Source organism: Heliangelus exortis, chromosome 1, assembly GCF_036169615.1.
Source record: "Heliangelus exortis chromosome 1, bHelExo1.hap1, whole genome shotgun sequence".
In the NCBI taxonomy this organism is placed as follows: Eukaryota; Metazoa; Chordata; class Aves; order Apodiformes; family Trochilidae; genus Heliangelus; species Heliangelus exortis.
This window is the reverse complement of record NC_092422.1, coordinates 159,046,785-159,069,866: the sequence shown is the minus strand read 5'-3', so window position 1 is coordinate 159,069,866 and position 23,082 is coordinate 159,046,785. Positions and strand designations below refer to the sequence as shown.

The following is a 23,082-nucleotide window of genomic DNA, read 5'->3' as shown; positions in this document are numbered from 1 at the left end:
ATTCAGTGCTGCACTTCCCATACCCCTGTAAGCTACAAGACAAACAAGTATGTGGAGAATTTCACTGACAAGCTGACACCTCACCATGAGTTTCAGTCACAAAATCTAAAGGACAAGGGAAAAACATGGGCACTCACTTCACATCTTCAAGAGCCATAGTCTGTCAGGAAATGCTCCCGGGTGGGCTACAGCTCTCTGGTGCACAGGATGTTGCCTATTTAATCAGAGGAAGGAAAGGGAAGGGGAAGGAGAAAGAGAAGGGAAAGGAAGAGAATGCAGTCTGGGTAACTGAGCTGAAGAGGAGAGCCAGAGAAACCATTCTGAATACAGGAGGATGGAGCATGAGTCTCCCACTGCCTGGCACTTCAGCCTCCTCCTAACTAACAAGAACAGCCCCTTGCAAGAGAAATCCCCTGCCCTTTGAGCCTGTTAAAAGGCACAGTGTGTGAGAGGAGAGGTAGTACTGACCCCTAGGGCAGCTGTGTAGCCACTGGTATGGTTCCAGCTGTTGCTGCAACAAACCAGCTTCAAGGTAAGACCAAATCCAAGCATATTTTCATGGTAACTGACACAATTTTGGAAGAATTTTTTTTCCCCACTGCTAGCGACTGAACAGAAACCATATTTGGGTTTTTTTTCTGGCAATCCTAGCGCTGCCTATTGAGACTGCCACTTGTGGGCAAGGTTTCAGACTGAAATAGCCTACCTGTGATTGTAACACCTCAATTTGTCTGTATTGATGTTTTTCTTGGATTTCTGGATTGGCCAAAAGTTGGTTATTGACTGGTCTGCTATATCTGCCTCATTCAATAGACTTATATTATAATCTGCCTAACATTTTTCAGAGAGTTCAGTAGGTGCAGAACAAGTTGTTCACAAGAGGCTAAAAAGGTGTTGGATGAGGGCACATTCTATGTTTAATCCAGTAACTTCACCTTTTAGGCACAGAATTATAGGGGCTCTTCATGAGCACAGATACTGCTGCTCTTGATGTCTGGAAGCCTTCTTTTGGTTCCTGTCTTTAAGCCTATTTATGTAATAAACTATTTATGTAGTAACTATTTATTTTTCAAGACAGAGTTTATAGACTATAAACTATTCTATAGTTTTTATAGAATAGTATGTGTTACGAGCAGCACCTTCACAAATATTTATTTGAAAAAAAAAAAAACAAACTCCAAGTTGGTTGCACTCTGCCCCTCAGTCTATCCCTGTGAGCTGGGGTGCCAGCTAACTAGTTGCTTACAGGGAAGCAGAGGCCAGGTGCAACCCTAGCAGACAGCAGGTCAGCAGCTCTGTTTGTTGTATGTCCTCTCTCTCTACCCCATGCAAAATGCTTGAAGTATTAAAGGTGGCATGTGTTTCCAGGTATCTGTGAAATGGAATTGTGTGAGCAGAGTTTTTGAGCTCCTGCAAGGCTCTGGGGCTCTCTTTTGCTTCCCAGCACATTCGTACCTCAGCACAAAAAAGATGCTACATTGGCAGCAACTCTGAGGATGTGGAGGCTGTGAAGAGGCCTCCCCAGCTGTGGCACAGCTGCTCTTTGGGTTCCCACATTTCAAAACCAACACAGCTGCAGGCCTGAGTCTTCAAGTCAAATGCAATGCAATTTTTCAGGATAAAAGGCCCGTTCACCTCTGTCAAGTGTTGTCATGTCTTGTAAGACTGTGAGGTGGCTGTACACAGGTAGGCACAATACACAGGTAGGCACAATATCCTCACAGAAGGTCTTTGACAGTAGCTATGCATACACAGAAGGTAAAGCAATCACTTGCAGGGGCTCCTGCAGCTGACCAAAGCCTTTATTTTGTATTTGAACAGATCTCTATGTGTGCCTGTAACAGAAAACTTGCTTTAAAACCCCCACACTTCACCTTGGATTAACAAATGTCTTGATTTGTGAACAAGATTACTCAAAACCAATGTAGCTGCTATGATAGTTGATCATGATACCACTGATGCTGTGTTTTCTTCACCAACAAACCCAAGAAGCTGCAGTATTGGAGGGCAAGAGCTAGGCAAGGCCTTAGATGATGGGTGATAGCTGTGCTTTCACAGCAGCCTCCTTTACATACCACAAATCATCATTGTAGGTGTGAGTACATCTCAACAGCACTAATATTCTAAACCAGGCAGCTCTTTTAATAGGTCCTAAAAGCTACACTCACTGTAGCAAAGACTTTTGAAGCACCTGAGGGTTCATCTTGCTTGCTGCCAACAGAATTGTTACAAACAGCACAGTAGCAGTTCTGACAGCAGTGCAGTCCAACAGATCACCAGCTCCTGTTTTATTGCACTGACCTACACAGAACAGCCAACACTGAAAAAGCTGTAAAAGTAACTGAGTTGATGGTGTACATGGTCTAAGCACAGATGACTAAGAAAGCAGCTCAGAAAAGTCTCTCTCCCCTGCTCTGGGGGCATTGCCATTCAAGCCACGGTGGGGATCATGAAAAATAGCATTAAAGTTAAAAGTAGATCTTTCCTGATGTCCTGTGTAGGGGAGCTACTGCCCAGACTCAAACGCTGAGGCACAACAGAAAGGACCCTCTGGCCCTCTTAATCCAGAAAAAGAGGTGCAGTGGAGGTTGGGAGGTTGATAACTTTTATGGGTGTAGCAGAGAGAATAAAAGCAAGGAAGGGGATGTGTTTGTGTTTGCATTTGCAGAACCTGTGCAAAATCAGTATCTCTTTTGTCAGCAGCAAATGTTTATATCAAGTTTGTATCAACTGCTTTTCAACTGTTCTGCTTAGATATAAAAAGACAGCCTTCTAGGAGTGAGCACAGTCCTTGGGCAAGTTCTTCATCTCCTTCTTCTCACTGAGCCTTATTATTTTTCATAATAGGAACTGAAAATGATTCAGCATAGCATGCTGAAGCCAGACAGAATGGTTTAAGTATTTTAGCTATAAATAAGAGGAAGGCAGAAAACCAGAAGTGGGCAAAATGTGTAGTACTAGTTGAATGAAAAAGCTTTCAGTCCCATTTATGGAAGCAAAGAAGGCACATACTGTTACAGACTTTTGAAATTAAGCTGGATAACCCATTTAGAAATTTCACCCATACATGCAAAGAAGTTGCTGCTCAACTGAGCATACCTTTGAATTTATTGATGTAAAGCAGCAAAAATTCTCCATCACATTATATCAAAAGTACTACAGATGTCATTCTTATATTTGTGTAGCAATGGATCACATTGAGTACAGAATTCATAAACAGCCAGTAGATTTCTCAGGCTTTTGTTTCCTAATAAGATTTATTATATTGCTTGAGTAAAAAGTTACCTGTCTAAAGGCATCTTTTGAAATACACTGATTAAAAGAGAATAGTAAAAATCTAGTGCAACTTTAGCCACTTACAAAGCAATAATGAAGCTGAAGAACAGGGAACTACAACTGTCTGCTGGATTTAAAAGGCTGGAGGTGAGGATGCAATACCCTTACCTATTTTCACAAATTATCATTGATTTAAAAATATACTATTTTTTCTTTAAGCGAGGGTTGGGGCAAGAAGGGTAGCAGCAAGGCACATCTTACTCTAGGCAGGAACTCCAGGGGCAATGCAGCAACAGCTACCAAAGAGCTTTTTTTTAGGTCAAAAAGAAACCATATGTGGGATGGGGCTGCTGTGGGACAACACAGAAGAGCCTGAGCTGGACAGGAAGGAGGGGCAGGGATGTGTGTGTCCCAGAGAGCTTGCAGATTTGATGCCAAAGCCAGAGCTTGGGCACTTTAAGAGTGTGACATCTCTGCTCAGGAAGAAGAGGTGGCAATATTTCAGTTTTCGTTTGAAATATAATCTTTACCTTCATTAGGGGCTTCTGGATTACTGTTGTAAAGCAGTTTGTTAGCTCTGCTACACAGCAAGGATCCAAAGAAAACAGAACATTAGGGAGGCACACAGCTCACATTGGGCATCATTTGCAGCACCAAAGCTTGCCACATCACTTGTGGCAGGACAAAGTCCCCTTAGCTCTTTTTCCATGGGGGACCTCCCTTCCAGTCTTTGCCAGCTCTGAGATGCCTCTATGAAGTACATGCTTTAACATTAGTTTTCAACTCTAATTTGCTAACATGTAGGGGCTCGTGCTACTGAGTAAAGCCTGACTTTCCAAAAGCTGAGGTAAGCACAAAGAGGCAAGTCCAAACTGCCACTGAGAAATTGTGCTTTTGTAGCTGAAATCCAGGCTTTTTCATTTTTTCTCTGAAATATTTAAAAGGACCAAGGGAGTACCTGCATTAGCATGGTTGTGGTGAGCTATTACCCCTCCTGTCTTGTTTCATTCATATAATAATTTCAGAATAGCACTTTGAGGTGCTATTGAAAGGAAAAAGTTTAACATTTTATGAGAAGGAGTGTAAAAATATGCACCTGGAGAGAGATCCTGAGTGCAGCCAGATCTGTATTGACTGAGCCTGTGACTCATGCCTCAAAACAGACTGGAAGTTTGATATGAAATTCAGTTTATGCCTGGATTGGCTCTGGTCTCATACTTTCCTATTACCAATGTTTAAAAGGTTCATTTGAATTACCTGAGCAGTTTACTGATCATTTAACTTATCAATGAACTGGGCCAATGAATGATTGCAATCTGGGCTCTGTTACTGTAATGAACATAATTGGGCCAAGAGGGAACTTTCAGGAAAATATACCAGAGAAGCAGCATCCCAGGATGCTTCAGAAAGCTGTGCATTATCAGAAGGTTATCTTACTATTTCCCTGTGGAAGCATCTAAGATAGAACCTCCTGAAATGCAAAAGCTACATATTAAGAAAATTTTGGTTGTATCTCTAATTTGGTTGTATCTCTAAAGGCTGCCCTTACGTACTGTGAATCTCTAGCATGGTTTCTAGCATAGCACCTCTCCACTTCCTGCACCCAGACTTTAACTGGTAAGCTTATTGCTATTCAGCTGAAGAACAGAGGAAAGACTTATGCCATTGAATGAACAGCTGCTGCCTTCCTAATAAGTCGCTCTGTCATTGGTGAATTTGGTCTCATCACATCACGTTCCCTCAGGAGGCACCTGAGAAAGGAGGAAAGGCAGGAGAGAAATGGGAAGAGGTCATGAATACATCATTTTTCCCCTAAGATGACCAGCAGTATCTTTCTGAAAGGAAGAAAACAGCATCAGAGGACCTGCTCTTAAGCTGTAAATTTCCTTTCATTGGCCATGACAATTTCTCCTCTCAGGCAGAGGAGAATTCTTTTCAGCACCGACAGACTGAAAATGAGCACAAAAAAGTGCACAAAAGAATAATTCTGATATTTTATCTGATTTCTATATATTTCAGAAAGACCTCAGGAGGGGAATAGGCAAGGCTTCATATTGTCCAAAGGAACCATTCTTTTAAGTGCACAGGCAGGCTCAGTCAACACATTTCAACAGAACTTAATATGTCCGAATAAGCAAAATTTATGATTTTCCACCAAACAAGGCTCTCATGGCTTGTACTAAGGCAAGCTCACACAGATCAGCCTCTGTAAATCTTCTTCCCAATAAAGCAGATGTCATCATTAGGACAGATTTGATTTTCTGCAGTTCACAGAAGTTTAGCAGTCCATTAAGTACACTGATCAATAGGCAGGAGGCCACATTTTAAGACAGAACCATTTGAAAAACAACTGCCCTTGAACAAATACAGATCATTCACCCAGACCACAAGAGTTTTATCCTAGTTACATGCTGTTACATTTAACACAAATCATTCTGCATAATTGCAGCCTTAATTTAGTGGCTTGACTATATTTACTCCTTCCTACTTTCAGCAACAGGACTACTTTCACAAATATTTATGAGGAAAAATTACTCACCTTGCAAGGTTTTGTTTGGCTTGTGATTTAGAATTTAAAGCAGCATGAATCAATAACTGGCTGAAAATATCTCTCTGAAAAAAGAAGTCAGCAAAAATACAAAGTAATAAGTAACTTATAAAGTACTGCTGGTTACAAGGTCCTGTTTGCCAAATTATTAAAACCACTGATGAAGGAAACATATTGACAAGATGAAGCTACCACTACTAGTAAGTTTTTGCAAACAGAATTCAGTCACAAGCATAGTTCAGCTTTTCACTGAGAATGAAGAGCTGTTAATAGTATCAGTGGTTAATGGAGGCTACTGGAAAAGGACCGAGTCACATCAAAAAGTCTTTTATTGCTCTCCTTTACCTGAGCATTACTGCCTCCTAGTTGGATCAGTTGGTAACGGATTGGGTACAGCAGGTCTACAGCTTTATCACAATTTCCATTTTCAAACTCTACAAAAGCCTGGCACAGTGGCAAACCCAAACTAGGAGCCAGGGAAAGCTCATGATCATCACAAGGTGCTCTGTAAAACAAGAAAGTGGTTAACTCCCATAAGTTGAATTCAAAAAATACTTATTTCAGTGCCAGTCTGTCACTGCCTCCCAACAATTTCCTTTTTTTAATCATCCATAAGCACATTTCAAGTACTTTATCTTCTTGTGTGGTTATGTTACCTTCATCAGACAAGCAGTTTTCATTCTCCTGGATACAGGTAAAAGCACAACACCTCCTGCCTTTGAAATAAATAGCTTCTTGTCTAGAAAAAGTGAGAAAACTGCATGTTTCTCTTCTGATTTCACTGGAACATCCTGCTGCCACTTCTTTGACTGTCCTCATCTCTATGAGAAGTGGCTATGAGTCCCTTGCAAACAGCTCCAGATAATAATTTTGCAAACCAGCTTGCTGCACAGCACCTCACCCTCTCTGTAACAGTGTTCCCAATGACAGAGATTTTTAAATACTGGCAAGGATTTTTTTTTTTTTTTAATTTCTTCTTCTCTTTTAGTGATCATGCCCTAGCTAATCGAAGAGAGGAAGAGGCATACTGCAGAAGTAGATCCTAACTAGTATCCTTGCCAATATTTAATTAAAAAAAAAAAAAAAAAAAAAAAAGTAGGAATACAAGTAACCACACTGTAGCTCTTTGGGATGACTTTAGCATGGGACAACATGGAACTGGGTTACTCCACTGCTACAGAGGGAGCTGACTGTGATCAGGTCTTACATAGTGTCACTTCAGTGCCAAAAGGTTGACTGGCAATAGAAAACAGGAGGGCTTTTTATCCCAAGCAATATAAATTATTGCTAAGAATACAGCGCACTTTTATGTTCTAAATTCCATTTGTTTCTTAGAATGGGTTTTTCTGTAAATTTTCCAACCATTGTGGAACCTTAATCACTGGTTTCTGTAACGCTGCCCTTCTGCAACAGTCACTGAGTCTCACTCCCACACTAGTACCTTAAATTTACCAAACACAGAGCATAGTCTCTGTTCCTTTTCTTGAGTCAACAATAGCAAATATCCCATTTCTTCCACTAGGTCCCTGTATTTTCATCATGCAGTGCTGCTCTGTGCATTTATCATTCTTTAAAGTATGGCATCCTGGAAAATTTCAAGTTCACAACAGATACGCATTTTAAATAAGTAGTTTGAGACAGCTAATGATGAAAATTATGAAACAATTCTTCATTTAAACATTTGTTCCAGCTCTCTGAGAAAATTCAGAGATGAAAAACTTATTTTCTTTTTCTCTTCTCCTGCAAGTGATTTGAAGTATGGAGAACAACATAACTCCCCTGCATTAACTAACATTCCCACCCATGAAAATATTTCATGTGATACGAATCACCAGAGAGCACCATGAAACACTTCACAAAATGCTGCCAACTTTGCAATTTAAAGACTAAGAGAACAACAGTACTGAATTGCCAAGAATGACTATTGTTAGTGCCCGAGTTTTACGTCTGCTTTTTTAGGTATCATTTAGCTACTACATACTCTGATACTCATATTAAGTAAATTATTATACTCAAATTAAGCAAATCATTAAGACAATCCCTTCATCTCACAGTCTGTTTTCTCAAATAACAATAAAACTAAGCTTTATAATATTTCCAACTACAGCTGAAAATGTACATCTGTGTTATTACAAAGGGCTGTTAAACACACAGGAAAAAGAAGCACTGGGAGAAAGGATAAGTAGCATATGTTCATTAATATATTTAGATATTCACCATTTCCTGCTTTATTCAAATCAGATGTGCTTAGGCTTGATAAGAATTACAATTAGTTCTTATTTTTGATTGATGGCTGTTAAGCTCAGGATCAAATAGTAACAGTTTCTTCTTCCTACTTTTTTAAGGCAAGGGAAGCAATAGGTGTCGAAACAGAGGAAGAACAGTATTGGCAGGGCATAAAAATTATATTTAAAATATCTACAGAACCACCCCTTCAAAAAGAAAAATCAAGACAGTTTACAGCTTGTTGACACATAAGGCAATAAAAAAAAAAAAAGAAAAAAAAAAAGTGGTTTAAAGTAAATAACTAGATGTTCAAATTTTGGAAATAAATCAATTTGAAAGCAAAATATTTATCTAGGATTCATTTAGCAGAACTTTATATTCAGTTTCCTTCAGCAGCATTTCACAACACATCAAACTGTAGCTATCAGAACATCTCTACCAACTAGTGCTCTATTATTAAAGAGCCTTTTAAACCAGAGAACCAGAGGGAAAAACAGCCATAGATATCTGACATACATTGCAGAATGCCCTTACTAATATTCAGGTGAAATACCTTATTTATGGTACGTAACATGGCTTAGGGTGAACCCACTGAAAGGAAAATATACAGCAAGTCTTCAGTTAGTGTCCACAACCTCAAGCATTTTAGCTTAGCAAGATTAGAAGCCCCAGAAGCCATCAACTCAAAAAGTAACTGGTTATAGAGACCACCCAACTGAAGACTGACCTACTGAAACCACACATGTCCCAGGGACATGCTAGAAGATCATGTTGTAGTGCTTTAATAAGCCAGAGATATTATCACTTTGAAGAGGACAAAATATTTGTTGAATACAATACTTCAATTCACTTGCTTACTTGGCAAGTTCCTGAAGAGTTGTTAAAAGCTCATCAGTAGTTTTGTGGTCTTTGGCTCCAAGTGAAGACATCAAGATGTGGACATCATTGAACAGAAGAATGTGATCTTTGGTGTGCTTCTTTGTAAGCTTGAGAACATGGTTCCACCTGTCCCCAAGTTTTACACCTAAGAGTAAAAAATATTTTTCTCAATATAAATACCACAGGAAAAAGTGTGACTTTGTAATATCTTTTCAGTCACCCAGCATAAATAACATTTCTACTAAATTGAAGAAAACATTTCCTGAAGTGGCAAAATTTTCAGAGTAATGCTCAGCTCCAGGTTGCCATATTTAGGCAGAGAGGTTATTGACTACCTGTAATTTATAACCAATATTCTAAACTGCATTATGTGAGGTATAAATTGCTTTGTTGCAATCTTGTTTTATTGCAAGCTTGCTTGTGTCTTGAAGGTGATGTTCATAAAACACCACCTGCAGCAACCAAATTATAGTGACAAGATGGATTTCATAAACCAACCAAATACATCATCAGTGTTTCAACTGAATACCATGAAAATAACACTCTCACCCTTCCATGAACTTATGGTGTTTTTCATGTATAAACACCAAAAAATTAGGGAGAAATGGCACTTAGGTAAGCACACGAAAGTCAGAGGCTAATAGGTCAATGTACATGTATTAGCTATTTCAATAAATACCAAAGTAGAAAGTTAAGTATCTAACTTTAAATTTACTTTAAGGAAGCTCTACAAATTTTTAAAGGCTTATGTACCTGATTGTCCAGTCTCAGATCTCCAGGAAAAATAGAAATTAATTTGTCAAAAGAGAAATATATGCTAGCTTGAGCTGAAGGAAATCTCAGGCTGCCATGGTGGGGAAAAAAACCAACAAACCAGAACAACAGCTCTTGGTTATGCAGACTATTAGAAGTTTCACACTGAGGCTTTTCTTCAGAGCTAAATTTTTTTCTGTAACACTGACCAAGCTTGCTGTTTAAGTATCTTTAAAAAAATCCTTTTTTTATGGGGGAAGGCAAAAACTGTTCCCCTTACAGTTCAAAAAGAATGGCAGGTGGAGAGCATACCTTCCAGATGAAGCCTGTACAGCATTGAACAGTTATCTACAATATCCAGCATGCTTCCACTTGAGAGACACCGGGGACCAACCTGTAATCAGAAGTATTCATAAGCTGCCCAACTGAAGTGCTAGTGGGAACTTACTCAGATAATCAAATTTATTTTCTCAGTAAAGATTTACTTTTATCTTTTTATTCATACAAAAATACCAGTTTTGCAGCACCCTTAATTGCAGCTTTCTTAAATACAGCACTTTGCAATGCTAAACACTTACACTGTTTTGTTTGTGTTGTTTTCCCAGTTATGAAGTTAAATTCAGTAAGTACGGAGAGTCACCAAAGTATCTATTTTTCCAAACAGTGCCATAAGTATTACTTCCCTTTTCTAGGGTTAGTAGATAGTTTATAGTAGATAGTAGATAGTAGGAGTTTTCCAAGCAGCTTTCTTAATGCTTCCATTATTTTTATACTCCATACAAAGATAAATTATCCTATCTGATTCTATATTGCAAAGACTGCTCCAAAGACCAGACAGTAAAGGGAAAGAAAAGAGATGTTTCTGTTGACTTAGCAGCTAGCATGCAAAATCAGTAATTTGTAACAGTATCTTGAGTTTACAGGAAAATTATTTTACATGCTTATAAAAAGCTTTTTTCTTTGGACACTCAGCCCCATACAGCATGAATAAGAAACACAAACAGAATGGAAAACTGTATCAACAGTGCCACTGTAGCTTTTTCAAGCACATGTGTAAGAAAGAGTTGAACTATATCACACTCAAGTCTTCTGGGCATTTTACCAGTTGAAAAACGGTTTCTCTATAAAAACTGTAACAACTATGTAAATTATATATATATATATATACACTGAAAAACAGTTTCTCTACAAAAACTGTAACAACCTATGTAAATATACACATACATGGCACACTGTGGTAGGTTTCAATCTCATACAGAAGGTAGAAGATGATTATCATGGTCTTAAGCACATTCTCAGTAAGGAAAAAAGGGCCCTACTCACATGGTTGTCATAAATTGTCAAAGCAGCCTCATATTCACCCTGTAAAAGCAAACAAGGACTGCATGACTAACATTCAGATACAGCAACCAAAAGTGGCTGATAGTAACCAAAGACACAAATACAATTAATAGATGTCATAATATTGCTTCACAACAAATTGCCTCATGAGTTCATCATAACAAACTGAGCCAGAGAAACCCTGAAGTATTAAAAGAATGAAACCTGAGATAAACCAGGATTTACTAGGCCAAACAGTCAGTATGTTTAGGTTAACACCAGTAATGAAGCCGCCCAAAAGGAAGCAGTCTTCGAGAAATAACGAGTTAAAACATAAAATGCAAGGCACTATAAGAAAGCTTAGCATTAGGAAAATACGGAGGTAATAAATTGTCTGAGAGAACAGGACAGGTTGACAGAAAAGAACACTAAAACTATAAAATAACATAAAATTTGGCATCAGTAGCCTCAGAAGTTTTAGGATGAGCCAAGGTCACTAAGACCCTGCCAAATGCACAAGGAGACTATCCAAATTAGGAAAAAGTTATGGAAAGGACACCAGTTCAAGAGGATGAAATACAGGAACGACCCCAAAAATCCTCCCCAAATTGAAGACCAACCCTCTAACTCTGCCTCAACTCCGCCTATTATGAATATTAAAAGTAAATGTTGCAATATAATGAATATTCATAATGTATGTTGCAATTGCCTGGGAAAATTGTATAAAAGCTGAATTGTGAGATTGCTGAATTGGAGCAGTTTGCCCAGGAAAACCTGGCTGCTCCCCGGCCGTTAATAAATACCTCCTGCTTAAAGGCTACAAACTTTGTCTCTGAGCAGTTACTCTGTCCGTGCCTTGTTGGGGGCATAAAATTGGCATCAGTAACATTACTGGTGTTATAGGTCACACATGAAGGAGAGAGACAACATATTACCTCTCATTCTAGTGTTCTACAGAGCTCCTGTACTTTGTAAAGAAACATCTTCTAATGTTTCAGGGATTTTTGCAAAAATTAGTGCATCCCACTGTGTATGTGAAGAGGTAGGAAAAAAATAATCACAAGCAGACTACAAAAAAGTGCATAGACAGAAGGTGGCAAAATAAACAAGCTACTATCAAGAGTTATGCTCCTTCTGTGTTAATACTGAACACAAGCAAGTGCTCTGCTTTCCAGTACACTGCCTGCTCAGTGATGTCAAACTTCTGAATCCCTACTAAACTGAATCCCCCAAGTGCTAAAGCATTATTAAATCCAAGGAAATCTTGCATTGCAACCTAACAGGTTGGGTAAAATTGCAAATGTTTTAGAAGTGTTTTCATCATAAGAATTAGTAACACAATTAATTAATTGTATTGGTAACCAAATTTAAAGCTCACAGACTCTCTTACAGTCAGCATATTTTGGGGCTAGCAAATCAGTACAGAATTAAAAGAGATTTTTGTCTGAAAAGTAGGGATCCACTTTCTATCAAATATTTGTGCCAAGTGTAATTAGTGAGACTATTTGATCTTCACATATGCAGTAATCTCACAACAATTTTTCAACATTCAAACAAAGACCCTGGAACTTTGTCCAATGTAATTAAAACTTTTTAAAATTACGTAATAAAGGACCAGCTTTATGGTCTTTAATGCTTCATGTCATTTTTAAAAATGGCATTGTGCTATTTTACAAAAACATCCCTTTAAAAATAGCTGGGAAAAAAAAAATCTAGAAATGTTAGGTCTGCCTTTCAAATAGCATTAGCTGAATGACCATTCTTGACTACAAAACACCTGATTCAAAATATCTCATACCTTTTCAATGAAGTATAAAGCCCAGTGCCAGTAATTATGGCAAGCAAGCATATCACTGTTCTGGGAACAAAACAAAACAAAACAAGAGAAATCATTAGTTAAAAAATAACTACCCATTTGAACTTATCTAGTCAGATTTGTTTCCTTCTTCAGAGCAACTGAATGAGACAGAAGAGATAAGACATTCAAATCAGCTTCTTATTTGATAAATTTGCTCCTTGCAGCTACTCAGTTTCAAAACCAAGGTTTCCCTCACAGTAGGAGGGAATCAGAAGTAACCTGGATACACAGTGGAAAGAGGCATCCACCTTATGAGGGCATTCATTCTACCCACCTAGACATCTAGCTCGGACAGAGAGAAACCACTTCTTAAACATACATTTTACTATGGACTAGAGAAGCTGCACTAAATACCAAAAACATTGGCAGTTCATCAGATATTAATATTTCCTGGACTGTACCAACTTTGCACAGTCCTTTTCAGCTGACAGAAGAACATCAAAAACTCAGCCTGCACTTCAAGACAATGTCACTGCAGTTCCTTTCATTAATGTATTGAGAATAGAAAAACAGGAATGTAACTCCATTACCCTTTGGTGAATATTAAAACACCAGAAAGATTCATTCATCTCCCCGCAGTGCTGTAGATAAATTTAATGTTTTCACAAGAGGAAAAACATCTTCGTTTTCATGATGACAGCTGACACTCACTTTCACAAAGCACACAGTTTCCCAATGAACATCAGAGCTTTACTGTGTTAAAACAAAACATTCTGGTAACCTTTACATGTTTAATATTAAATCATAAACCAAACCTGAGCAGCTGAAGTAGTTAGGTGCTTGGCATAGACCTGATAATACCAGGTTTAATACCATACTACCATTCCAAATGTCATACAAACAAAAACATGGTATTACCTCACTGAATAAAACAAAACCCTTTCTCTGCTGCTGACAGTTCTGAAATGGGATGAAGTTCCTAAAGAAGTGGGCTCGTAGGTTACAAAAATAAATAAATGAAAGTTGGCTATGGGAACTCAGCCCAAGAGCTCACTCTTTAATAACAGCAGAGGCAGAGAGGTCCCCTCTGGCAAGGTAATTTACCTCTTTAGATTTTGAGCTGAAATACACATTTAAAACAGCGATTTCTGCTTTTTTTTGGAGGAGTGGTGAAACAAAAAAATACTCTGTAAAGAAAGCTTGCACCAAATCTTTGCCACTCTTATTGGAAAGGAGAAAGATTAATTAAAAGTAACAGAAGGTATCCATTTACTCTGACAGTACAAATAGATGATCCTGGTCATTAAATAAAATCTAAAAATGTCAAATCATCAGACAAAATGCAAGCAACTTTATTAAAGCCCTGAAGAAGGGCTTCCATTGAAGGCATTGGCATGGGCTGCCCAGGGAGATGGTGGATTCTCCATCCCTGGAGGTTTTTAGGAAGAGACTGATGGGGCACTCAGTGCCATGGTCTGGTAACCACGACAACAGTGGATCAAGGGTTGGACCTCTGATCTCAGAGATCCTTTCCAACCTGGATGATTCTATGAAACTGATAAAAGGCTTCCTGAGAAATAATAGATATCAACCTGAAGCATGGATTTTCTGCTGGCATTTGTGAGACTTGGTGTCTGAATGATTAACTGAAAAAAAAACAAAAACCAAGTGCAAAATAAACAGTCCTTCTAGCCTCATTATCCATACATAGTTGTTGGATGAGGTGGAATGGTCATCTCAGGTGAATATAAATATAAATAGACACTTGTTGGTTCTAACAAATTCAAACCTCACAACTTTCTGCTCTGAATAAGACTCATTACATCATTGGGAAAACACATGCTGTCCCAACTCAAATAAAAATTAAGTTTCACTTACATCAAAAGACCATATGACAGAGTAATTAAGCTGTTCAATACTCTACGAGATACCCAAATTAGTTGGATAAAGTAACTTCAGTGCACTAGAAAAGAAACAAGGGCAACACTTCACTTTTTATTGCCAACCTCTAAAAACCCTTCCCCATCCAGAAGCAAACAAATATTTTGAGTCTTCTAAAACATTTGATTTGACTGTGTCATTTCTTACAGCTCCTCACGTTCCTGTGAAGAGGTTTAACCAGTTCTTCAACTGATTTTCAGCGCTCATCTCAGTGTTAGCAAAAAACTTGTTAAAATATCACCAGTCACTTTACTTTTACAAACCACACAGAATCAGGTTGGGAAGGACCTCTGAGATCCACACATGATACATCCCATATGAATCAACCACACATCAGTAGATCACGGTACTTCACCTGTCTGCAATGACCAGGTCTTTATGAGATGTAAAATTCCTAATCAGCTCCACCAGAAAAAAGAAACTGAGGTGTGTGGGGGTGTGTGTGTGTCCATTAACACCCACATGTACAAACCACGTACTTGTCGAAAAGCAGTACTTGTTACAATACTGATAGCTACAGTAAGGCAGTGTGAGAGGACAGATTTTCTGTAAATTCTGGCCCACTGTCAAGTTTGCCATTTTAGTAATCTCAGCAGTCACAATAATAACAACTTCAAGGGGACCATGGTATGTGTCCCTCCTAATAACTCATTTTTTGTGCCCCTTGCTTCAAAAGTAGGATGTGTAGTAACAGCAGCTCAAGGGATGGTTATTCTGACACATGAACTATGCATTGCTTGTAACATGTCTGCAGATAGGAAGGAATTGCATGCAAAGGAATTGATAACTTGGCGGGAGAAGACAACGACTTAGAAGAACCTTTTCTTCAGAGATGCTACCAGAATGTTTACCTTCCAATTGTTTTCAGTTTCCTTCATAAATTCGAGACCTTTCTCCACCTCTGCCTTCATTTCATTTACATGAGCTACAGTATGAACAGACCATGCATCTGTCTTATTTATAGCCAAAGCCTGTGAATGAAAAAAGGGAAAACATGATTAAGCTTACAAACTTGCAAATAACAGCATTTATCACTCCAGATATAGAAAAAAGAGACTCCTTTTTACTTGCTACAGTTTAAGTACAACCCGGAGCTGTTCTAACGAAACACAGGAATAATTAGGACAGAAAAGGAAGACAATTGTTTACTGGCTGATTTTGTTTCCCAGCTTCTAGTGCAGAGATGAACATCTCTAAAACACTAAAATGCAGGCTTTAATTTTATTCCACAGGCACGCACCAATATCAGCCACCAAAGAGCTGGATGTACAGACATGAAATATTCTACAACATACTGTCGTGCAGGTAATAATTTCTTCATCGAGAACATGGCCAGCTCTGAGTACTGAGCAAGTTCCTTTTTCTTGCTCCAACAGCTCCCACTAGGATTTAGGCATTTCGGAAGATCAGTTATTGATCTCATAAATGTTCAATGTTAATGTTTAGTCTTTATTGTCACCTTCAGTGATCTTATGTAACAGAAACTTAGCACAAAAAAAAATCCCCCATCAAAACACAAAAAACCCAAACCATTACAATTTAATTGTATCTGACACTCCTGAAGGACAGGGATAATCTTGAGGACTGGGAAAGGTATAATGTGTAATTACTACCTTCATAAAAAGGAAGTGGGACAGCTAATATTGACTCCCAGGAACATTGTACAGTTCACTGTTCAATAAACAAGGAATCAAGCACCTGCGAAAAAAACTGCAGGGGGGGGAACCCAAACAAGGTGAACTCTTAAGAAGAGATTACATCAAAACCATCCAACATTTTGTGAGAGCAGTAAATAGCCAACTATACGTGGGGGAAACAGCAGATGGGACCTTCCACAGGTGTTTTGACACCAATCTGACAAGGGATGCTCATAAGCAGGTGAAGGAAATAGAGTCAAGATGAAACTGCCATGGTATGGCATAGATGTGGAATTCCATTTCTAGGGAATACTTAGAAGCAGCCTCTTACAAAACTCTGAGAGCATTTCCATGTTGAGCTTTCTCTTGCTGCTGTGTCTACCAGCAACGGGGCAAATGGATTGAGTCAATTTCTAGCATTTGGAAAACCACCACAGGCAGGGACCATGTTTAAGAATTCAAAAAATTTTAGCACCAATAACAGGCATTTTACCTCACGGGCAAGCTCCTCAGCACGATCAAAATGGTTTGTTTCCACGAGTCCAAAAGAGTAGTAGCCTTTCACATAGCTAAGCAAAAGGGAAAAAAACAGTACATCATCCATTCAGAACTACATATAAGTTGGGACTGAAAACATTAGAAATAGCATTTAACTCAAAACAGTCCCTACAATGCAAGTTACAATGAGGGCTCAATCTTGCAGAATACAGGATCCAGAGACACCAGCATGGAAAACAGTAACAAGGTGCACATCACCAGTGTTCTGAGAGCTACATTTACACTTTTTGACAAACTGAAATTAAAAGCTGCAAAGAACAACCAGCTGATCTCTGTAACAGTTGCAAGACACAGAATTAGTAGGAGATAACAAAAGTTACCCAAGAGTCCCAAAGGCATCACAGGAGTCTTCTGTGCTTTCTCCAGTGCCCACAAAACTACACAAGAGCACTTCCATGTGAAGTGACTCTTTAGAACTGGTTAACAAGTCAGAGAGTATCCCCACTAAGCAATTAAGGTCCAACATTAAGAAAAATTAGGTATCTTATATGCTCCTACACACATACCCAATGCAGTCATTTTAAGAAATATTTAGCTGTATTTAGTATTTGCAGATTTGTAGATTTTAAAATACCACAGGATTGTTTCTGCTTCTCAAAATAACTGTTGGGGCTTTGCCTCAGGACTTTGAAGCCAAAGGAACTATTAAAACATGTGGGGTATGTTGCAACTGATGCATTTTCTGGATTGAAAAAAGTAAAAGGTGATTTTTTTTTTCTTTCCTTTTTTTTCCCCAACCTTTTAGTTCATGTGTAACTCTGCATGCCTCTAAGTTTGAGGACAACAGGTACTTGTGAGGTTTTGTAATTTAGAAATGCTTGGCATATGGGTGTTTCCTGTTACTTCGCAATTAATGAAGTGGACAACAACCTGCACTTCCGCAGCATCAAGGTTAGAAAAGTTTATAAAAATCCAGTCAAAACTGCTAAGTTGACTTTAATTTTTTTTAACTGCTAAGTTGACTTAATTTTTTTAAATAACCCAATTCTTTTGTCAATAGATTCATATTATCCTGAATGACAATTGGGTAATTTTCAGGAGAGAACTAGAGGCATTTTTTACAAATTCTACCTTCCTGACAGCCTTTGCTGCTCTTATGGTATATACCAAATTTTTATTTCAGAACTACACTTTGTTATTCCAAATAACAACTCCTTTCTTTCTTTCTTTCACTGATGTATTCTATCATCTACAATGTGAGCCCCAAGTAAAATATTGGACCCATGAAAGCCCACAGTTTTGCCTGTGATGATATAATTTTACCCTGTTTGCTACATGCCATGTTCCATATTTGAGACCAAAATGTATTAATTGAGCCAACACACCACTTCAGGAAAACGCCTCAACAAGAATGTCAGCAGGGATACAGGAGAGGTATTCTAGCTCTACTAACATGGGATTCACTTCTAAGCCCCTGACTTTGTCTGCATGTCTCTTTACAAAAGATCCTGCTATCTAGAAGTGCTGGAACTTAAAAAAACCAAAAAGTACATGCACACCAGATAAAGAGCAATTTTCAAGACAAAGCATTACCCACCTGCTTAGTGGATTATCAGGTGTCCAGAAAGGATAAACACGGGCAACAGAATCTCGCATCTGTATATGATATCCCAGGTAAAAATAAGCGTCCTGGGAAAATTTGAGGGCTAGCAGATCAGTTGGGTGGTTCTGCAGAATCTGTTCCCACAAATCACAAGCTTTTGGAAGCTGTCTGGAAAGACAAAAAAAAAATTTTTGATCGTTGAGAGAAGGCAAACACGCGTGCCTCCACTGCCAGTTCTAAACTCATGTTGTTCTGAAAAATACAAAATGTAACATCCCATGACTTTTTCTCCTTTAATTTCTTCATTTTTAAGAAAAGAAATAATGGCTCTTCACTGAGGACTTTCTGAGACATCTTTTGAAAGAAGCGTCCTTGGGTTACAACTCAACCACACAAGGAAAAAGAAATTAGCTTAAACCATAAATCTAAAAAATTTGACAGAGTTCAACTCTTTTTACTGTGATCTACCATAACTACTCTAATTTCATATGCACAGTCATCTTCTCTCTCCTCTAGGGGTAACCAAACCCACAGTAACAGGGCTTCAGCAGCTTCCTCTTTACCCTTTACCCTTCATGAGGTAAATGCATGCTCACTCATCTGTTTAAAAAACATATCATGAATCATTAGTCCATGCTTTTTGCAGTGCACATAAATTCATCATACTGAATGGAACAGTGAGCCTCTAACATTTCTGACACTGAAAACTCTGTTTTACAGAGAAAATACTATTTTAACACTTTGCGTCTGTGGACCCAAATCTGTGTTACATTGGACATGATTGCAGTCAAAGGTTTTGTCTCTTAGTTCTAAACCATGTATTTCACTGATGGTTCTCTGACAGATCTAAAACATGGAATGCTTAATGCTATGAAGCAGGGGCAGCAGAACACCTGCCCTCCTACCACACTGCTCACTAACTAGGCAGGACACAAATTGGAGAGAGAAATTCAAGAACAACCACCACCATCTCACCCTGACCCTCTGCTAGATGCCACCTTATGTCAGGCAACACTGCTACCAACTATCTCTCCTGCCTGTGGTGGCTAAAACTCTTCATTTGTCCTTTAAATGGGATGACAGTGGCCTTACCCACTGGCAAACATCTCCAGCGCTGACACATGGAGCTTCTCCCTCTCAGTCAGTGGCTGTGATTTTGCAAGCATCATCATCCTTTGCATCCCACTGTTCAGCTCCTTGTTGAGCCGCACAGAACTTCCAGTGCCAATCAGCTCCAAACCATTAGCAATGACATGTCCCATTGCTAAGGAAAACAGAACATTACACCTTGATAATTCACCCCTATATAAACCTGAGGGGGAGTTCTTTGCTTGTTTGAAACAAGACTTGTACATGGTCCCAGAAGTCTCACAAGCCAAAAGTTTTTACAGCTCCTCATTATAGACATTTAAAAAGTCTTTTAATTAGTAAAAAAACCAAAACAAAACCCAAATAAACCCATCCCAGCTTGTTCTAGACTGTTGTACAGGATTCTATAACCCACCACTTCCCACTAGACTAAACAAAGCACAATAAACACTGAGGCACAAGATAATACCCAGCATTTCCCAAGATGAGAATTAAAGGTTATACTTACTAAAATTTGGATCTGCTGCTTTTAATTTTGAGAGACACCCCTCAATACCTCCGAGGCTCTCATTATTGGTCCAGGTTGCGTACTGTAAGGGAGACAAAGGATTGAGGGATTCCCAGTAACACTGGGCTTCCTTTTTCTCCTCGTGTGAAATCCAGAAGTAAACAAGAAAAAGGAGTAAAGGGTTGCATTCAGATAGGGTTAGTGTAGCAGGAAAACAGGAAAACTGTTTTCTTTAAGGCAGTTTGGCCACCAGCAGAACTAATAATCATGGATTTCTGGGTGGTTTATGTGAACTGGTTGATTCTCCCATGTCAAGTAGGAGGGACATGCTGACTGAAGTTTCTGGCATAGCCCTCTAGCCTGATAACAGCTGAACTCCTCTGACAGCCTGATTCTAAGGCTCTTCCAGCTGGTAAGAAATTTAAACATCAGCTACAGCAAAGACCGTTTCATGAACAAGCCCCTTCAAATAACATTTTCTTACCCTTTTTGGTCATACCTGAGTCAGCACAGCATCAAATAGTTTACAGGCTTCATTGCTAGTTGTGGACAGGGAAAGACCAGCATCCTCCCAAGCCTGCACAAAAAAGGACACAAACCTCCTCAATTTACACACTCATTTTCCAGGCTAAGCAAACAGATTTTCAAATTGATGGTGTTCTGATACTTTCATCAACTTTGATTTTAAAAACAAACAAACAAACCAAGCTGGAAGGACAATGTGAGCAGGCACACAAACCTTTTGTGAAGTTGTAGTTATATTTGAAGACTCAATTAGCTGTGTTAGCAGTGGGAATAAAGCAGAAAAAAAAGTTTAAGAAGGTATTGGTGGATTACACATCTTGGAACAAGACCCACTACAACTCAAATTTTGGCTAGTTCATTTTGCGGCCACTCCTCATGTGAAGCAGAGATAGAGTAGAATAAAACCCTGAGGTTTTTTCCTAAGAGAAATTAGTACCTTAAGTAATTTGCTGGCCAAAAAGCCTGGCAGAACAAATCCACCAAGACGCTGGGCCATAGACATGTACGCAAGCCTTACAAAAAAAAGGAAAAACAAGGGCATTTGATAAAGCTAAAATGCAAAACAGTATCAGGTTGACACAGTTTCTTAACAAGCTATGTAACATTGACTCAGGTGCTACATCTTCCAGCTAGCTGCTGGAGAAGAAAAAGAGTTTCTTAGGCAGATGTGCAGTTCACTGAACGTTGGAACTAAGCTGACACAGCTACAGCGCCATGGTTGATGGCTGCATCAAAACCTGTATGCCACTACTCCTCCTGTTAGCATGCCAGGACAAAAGACTGCAGAGGAAAAGGCACCCTGTAACAGCTGCTGACTTATAAAAGGTATCCAAGATCTGTCCTAAATCTAAACTGTTTTTGCCAACCAAGAACTAAAGAGCTACATAGAACACAAAAGAGCCAACAGTCCTTGTGCTGTACACAGTGGTCCTGCCCAAACTACTTGGAATGCTCACGTCTTAGGGCCTGTCTGTACTCAGCTATTAGACTGTAACCCAAAAAATCTACAAGAGAAGGAGTATGAGTTGGTAAAGAGTTTGTAAAACAATTATCATCTCCCCTTTCCAAAGAGGCTGCCTTTGAGTTCTCTTCACTAATATCCCACAACCTTTCTCTCTTAACTCCAGAAGACGCTCCTCTTTGATGCTTTTTGGAGAAGAATGCCATGGCCTTGGCTCTTCTTACTGCACCTTGGCAAGACCAAAATCTTACCCTTTTCCCTGCTTTAATTTGAGAGTTAAATCACAACATAAGGCGACTGTTCATTTGTGGGTTTGTCCCCATTGGAGCCCCAGCTGGCTGTGAGGAATCTCTGCTTTTTGCAGGCAGCTGTTAGCACATCCTCTATTACTCAAGTGGTAGCTCTCCAGAGCTCACAAAACAATCACACCCTGAAAAAAAAAACTTCTTTTCAATTTTACTTCTGCCTACCTAATTTACTAAAAAAAAAAAAAAAAAAAAAAAAAAAAAAAAAAAAAAAGAAAAAGTGATAGCCAATGAAGAAATAGGAGGAAAGAATGACTAATCAGTAACTAGCTTCTGCAGGCAGATTTTTGAACTCTTGGACCTGAAGCTGATTTTGAGCTAAATGAAGGCCTGCCCGGCTTTTGAGGCCCACTGAGAGGGCAGATACGAGACCCAGAGATGATCAGGCACGGGTCTTACGGGTCTTCCCAGGAAGGGAAGGGAAAGAAGGGAAAGAAGGGAAAGAAGGGAAAGAAGGGAAAGAAGGGAAAGAAGGGAAAGAAGGGAAAGAAGGGAAAGAAGGGAAAGAAGGGAAAGAAGGGAAAGAAGGGAAAGAAGGGAAAGAAGGGAAAGAAGGGAAAGAAGGGAAAGAAGGGAAAGAAGGGAAAGAAGGGAAAGAAGGGAAAGAAGGGAAAGAAGGGTACTGCGACTCGCCTCCGCAGTCCGATCGCAACAGCAGCCTGACCCTACTCGAAACCCACCCTCAGCCTGAGGTGACTGCGGGGCTAAGGGAGAGGAGCTCCAACAGAGGCCTCACCATCCGCGGCTGGCTCTCCGCGCCCGCCCCTCAGCCCCTGCTCAGCCCCTTCCCGCCACGGACCCAGCGCCCGCCAGCACTCGGCCGGGCCCGGAACCTCCCCCAGGCTCCCACGGGAGGCCACCGCCTGGCCGAAGGGCGCACACCCGCCACCCCCGTGCGCCGGCCAGCACCAGGTGCCAAGGGCACAGCGGGACCCCACTCCCCCGCGCTCGGTCGCCGCGGTGGGACCGGGGCAAGCCCGAGCAAGCGGGCCGCCTCAGACGTGCCCTCACCTTGCAGTCCCTCAGCGGCGCCATGATCCCCCCTCAGCGGCCCCGCTACAGTCACCGGGCGGCTCCGCACCGCCCCTCGGCAAGAGGAGCAGGAGGAGCAGGAGGAGGCGGGGCCGAGGCCGGGACAGCATCGGGCGGGGCCGCGGGCGAAGCAGCGGTTGTGGGGGCGTAGGGGCCGTTCGGGCCGTTGCCACAGACGCCTCG

General features: G+C 39.9%; 1 protein-coding gene across 3 annotated transcripts; it reads right to left on the bottom strand.

Moving 5' to 3' along the window:
• Nucleotides 1–3,074: 3,074 nt before the first annotated feature.
• Nucleotides 3,075–22,999, bottom strand: TTC38 (tetratricopeptide repeat domain 38). Of its 3 annotated transcripts, XM_071733313.1 has the most exons (15): nucleotides 22,879–22,951; nucleotides 21,038–21,113; nucleotides 20,576–20,653; nucleotides 20,077–20,158; nucleotides 19,572–19,743; nucleotides 18,474–18,647; nucleotides 16,872–16,947; nucleotides 15,593–15,712; nucleotides 12,801–12,860; nucleotides 11,006–11,044; nucleotides 9,995–10,076; nucleotides 8,909–9,074; nucleotides 6,170–6,329; nucleotides 5,816–5,889; nucleotides 3,075–5,027 (listed from the first exon to the last, which is right to left on the bottom strand). In XM_071733313.1, exons 2-15 carry the CDS (start codon nucleotides 21,101–21,103, stop codon nucleotides 4,934–4,936), a joined length of 1,443 nt encoding a protein of 480 aa, XP_071589414.1. In that variant the 5' UTR covers nucleotides 21,104–21,113; nucleotides 22,879–22,951; the 3' UTR covers nucleotides 3,075–4,933. The 3 variants fall into 3 exon arrangements, with proteins under 3 accessions (XP_071589414.1, XP_071589415.1, XP_071589416.1); XM_071733314.1 differs by lacking the exon at nucleotides 21,038–21,113 and having other exon boundaries at nucleotides 22,879–22,999; XM_071733315.1 differs by lacking the exon at nucleotides 19,572–19,743 and having other exon boundaries at nucleotides 18,474–18,525; nucleotides 22,879–22,948.
• Nucleotides 23,000–23,082: the final 83 nt, after the last annotated feature.

Excerpts from the sequence above, each read along its gene's own strand:
- TTC38 (XM_071733313.1), bottom strand. The coding sequence starts at position 21,103 with ATGTCTATGGCCCAGCGTCTTGGTGGATTTGTTCTGCCAGGCTTTTTG. Across the intron at positions 20,159-20,575 it reads TTGATGCTGTGCTGACTCAG|TACGCAACCTGGACCAATAA; the intron begins GTATGACCAAAA and ends TCTCCCTTACAG. Across the intron at positions 5,028-5,815 it reads GCCAAACAAAACCTTGCAAG|GTGCCTCCTGAGGGAACGTG; the intron begins GTGAGTAATTTT and ends CTCCTTTCTCAG.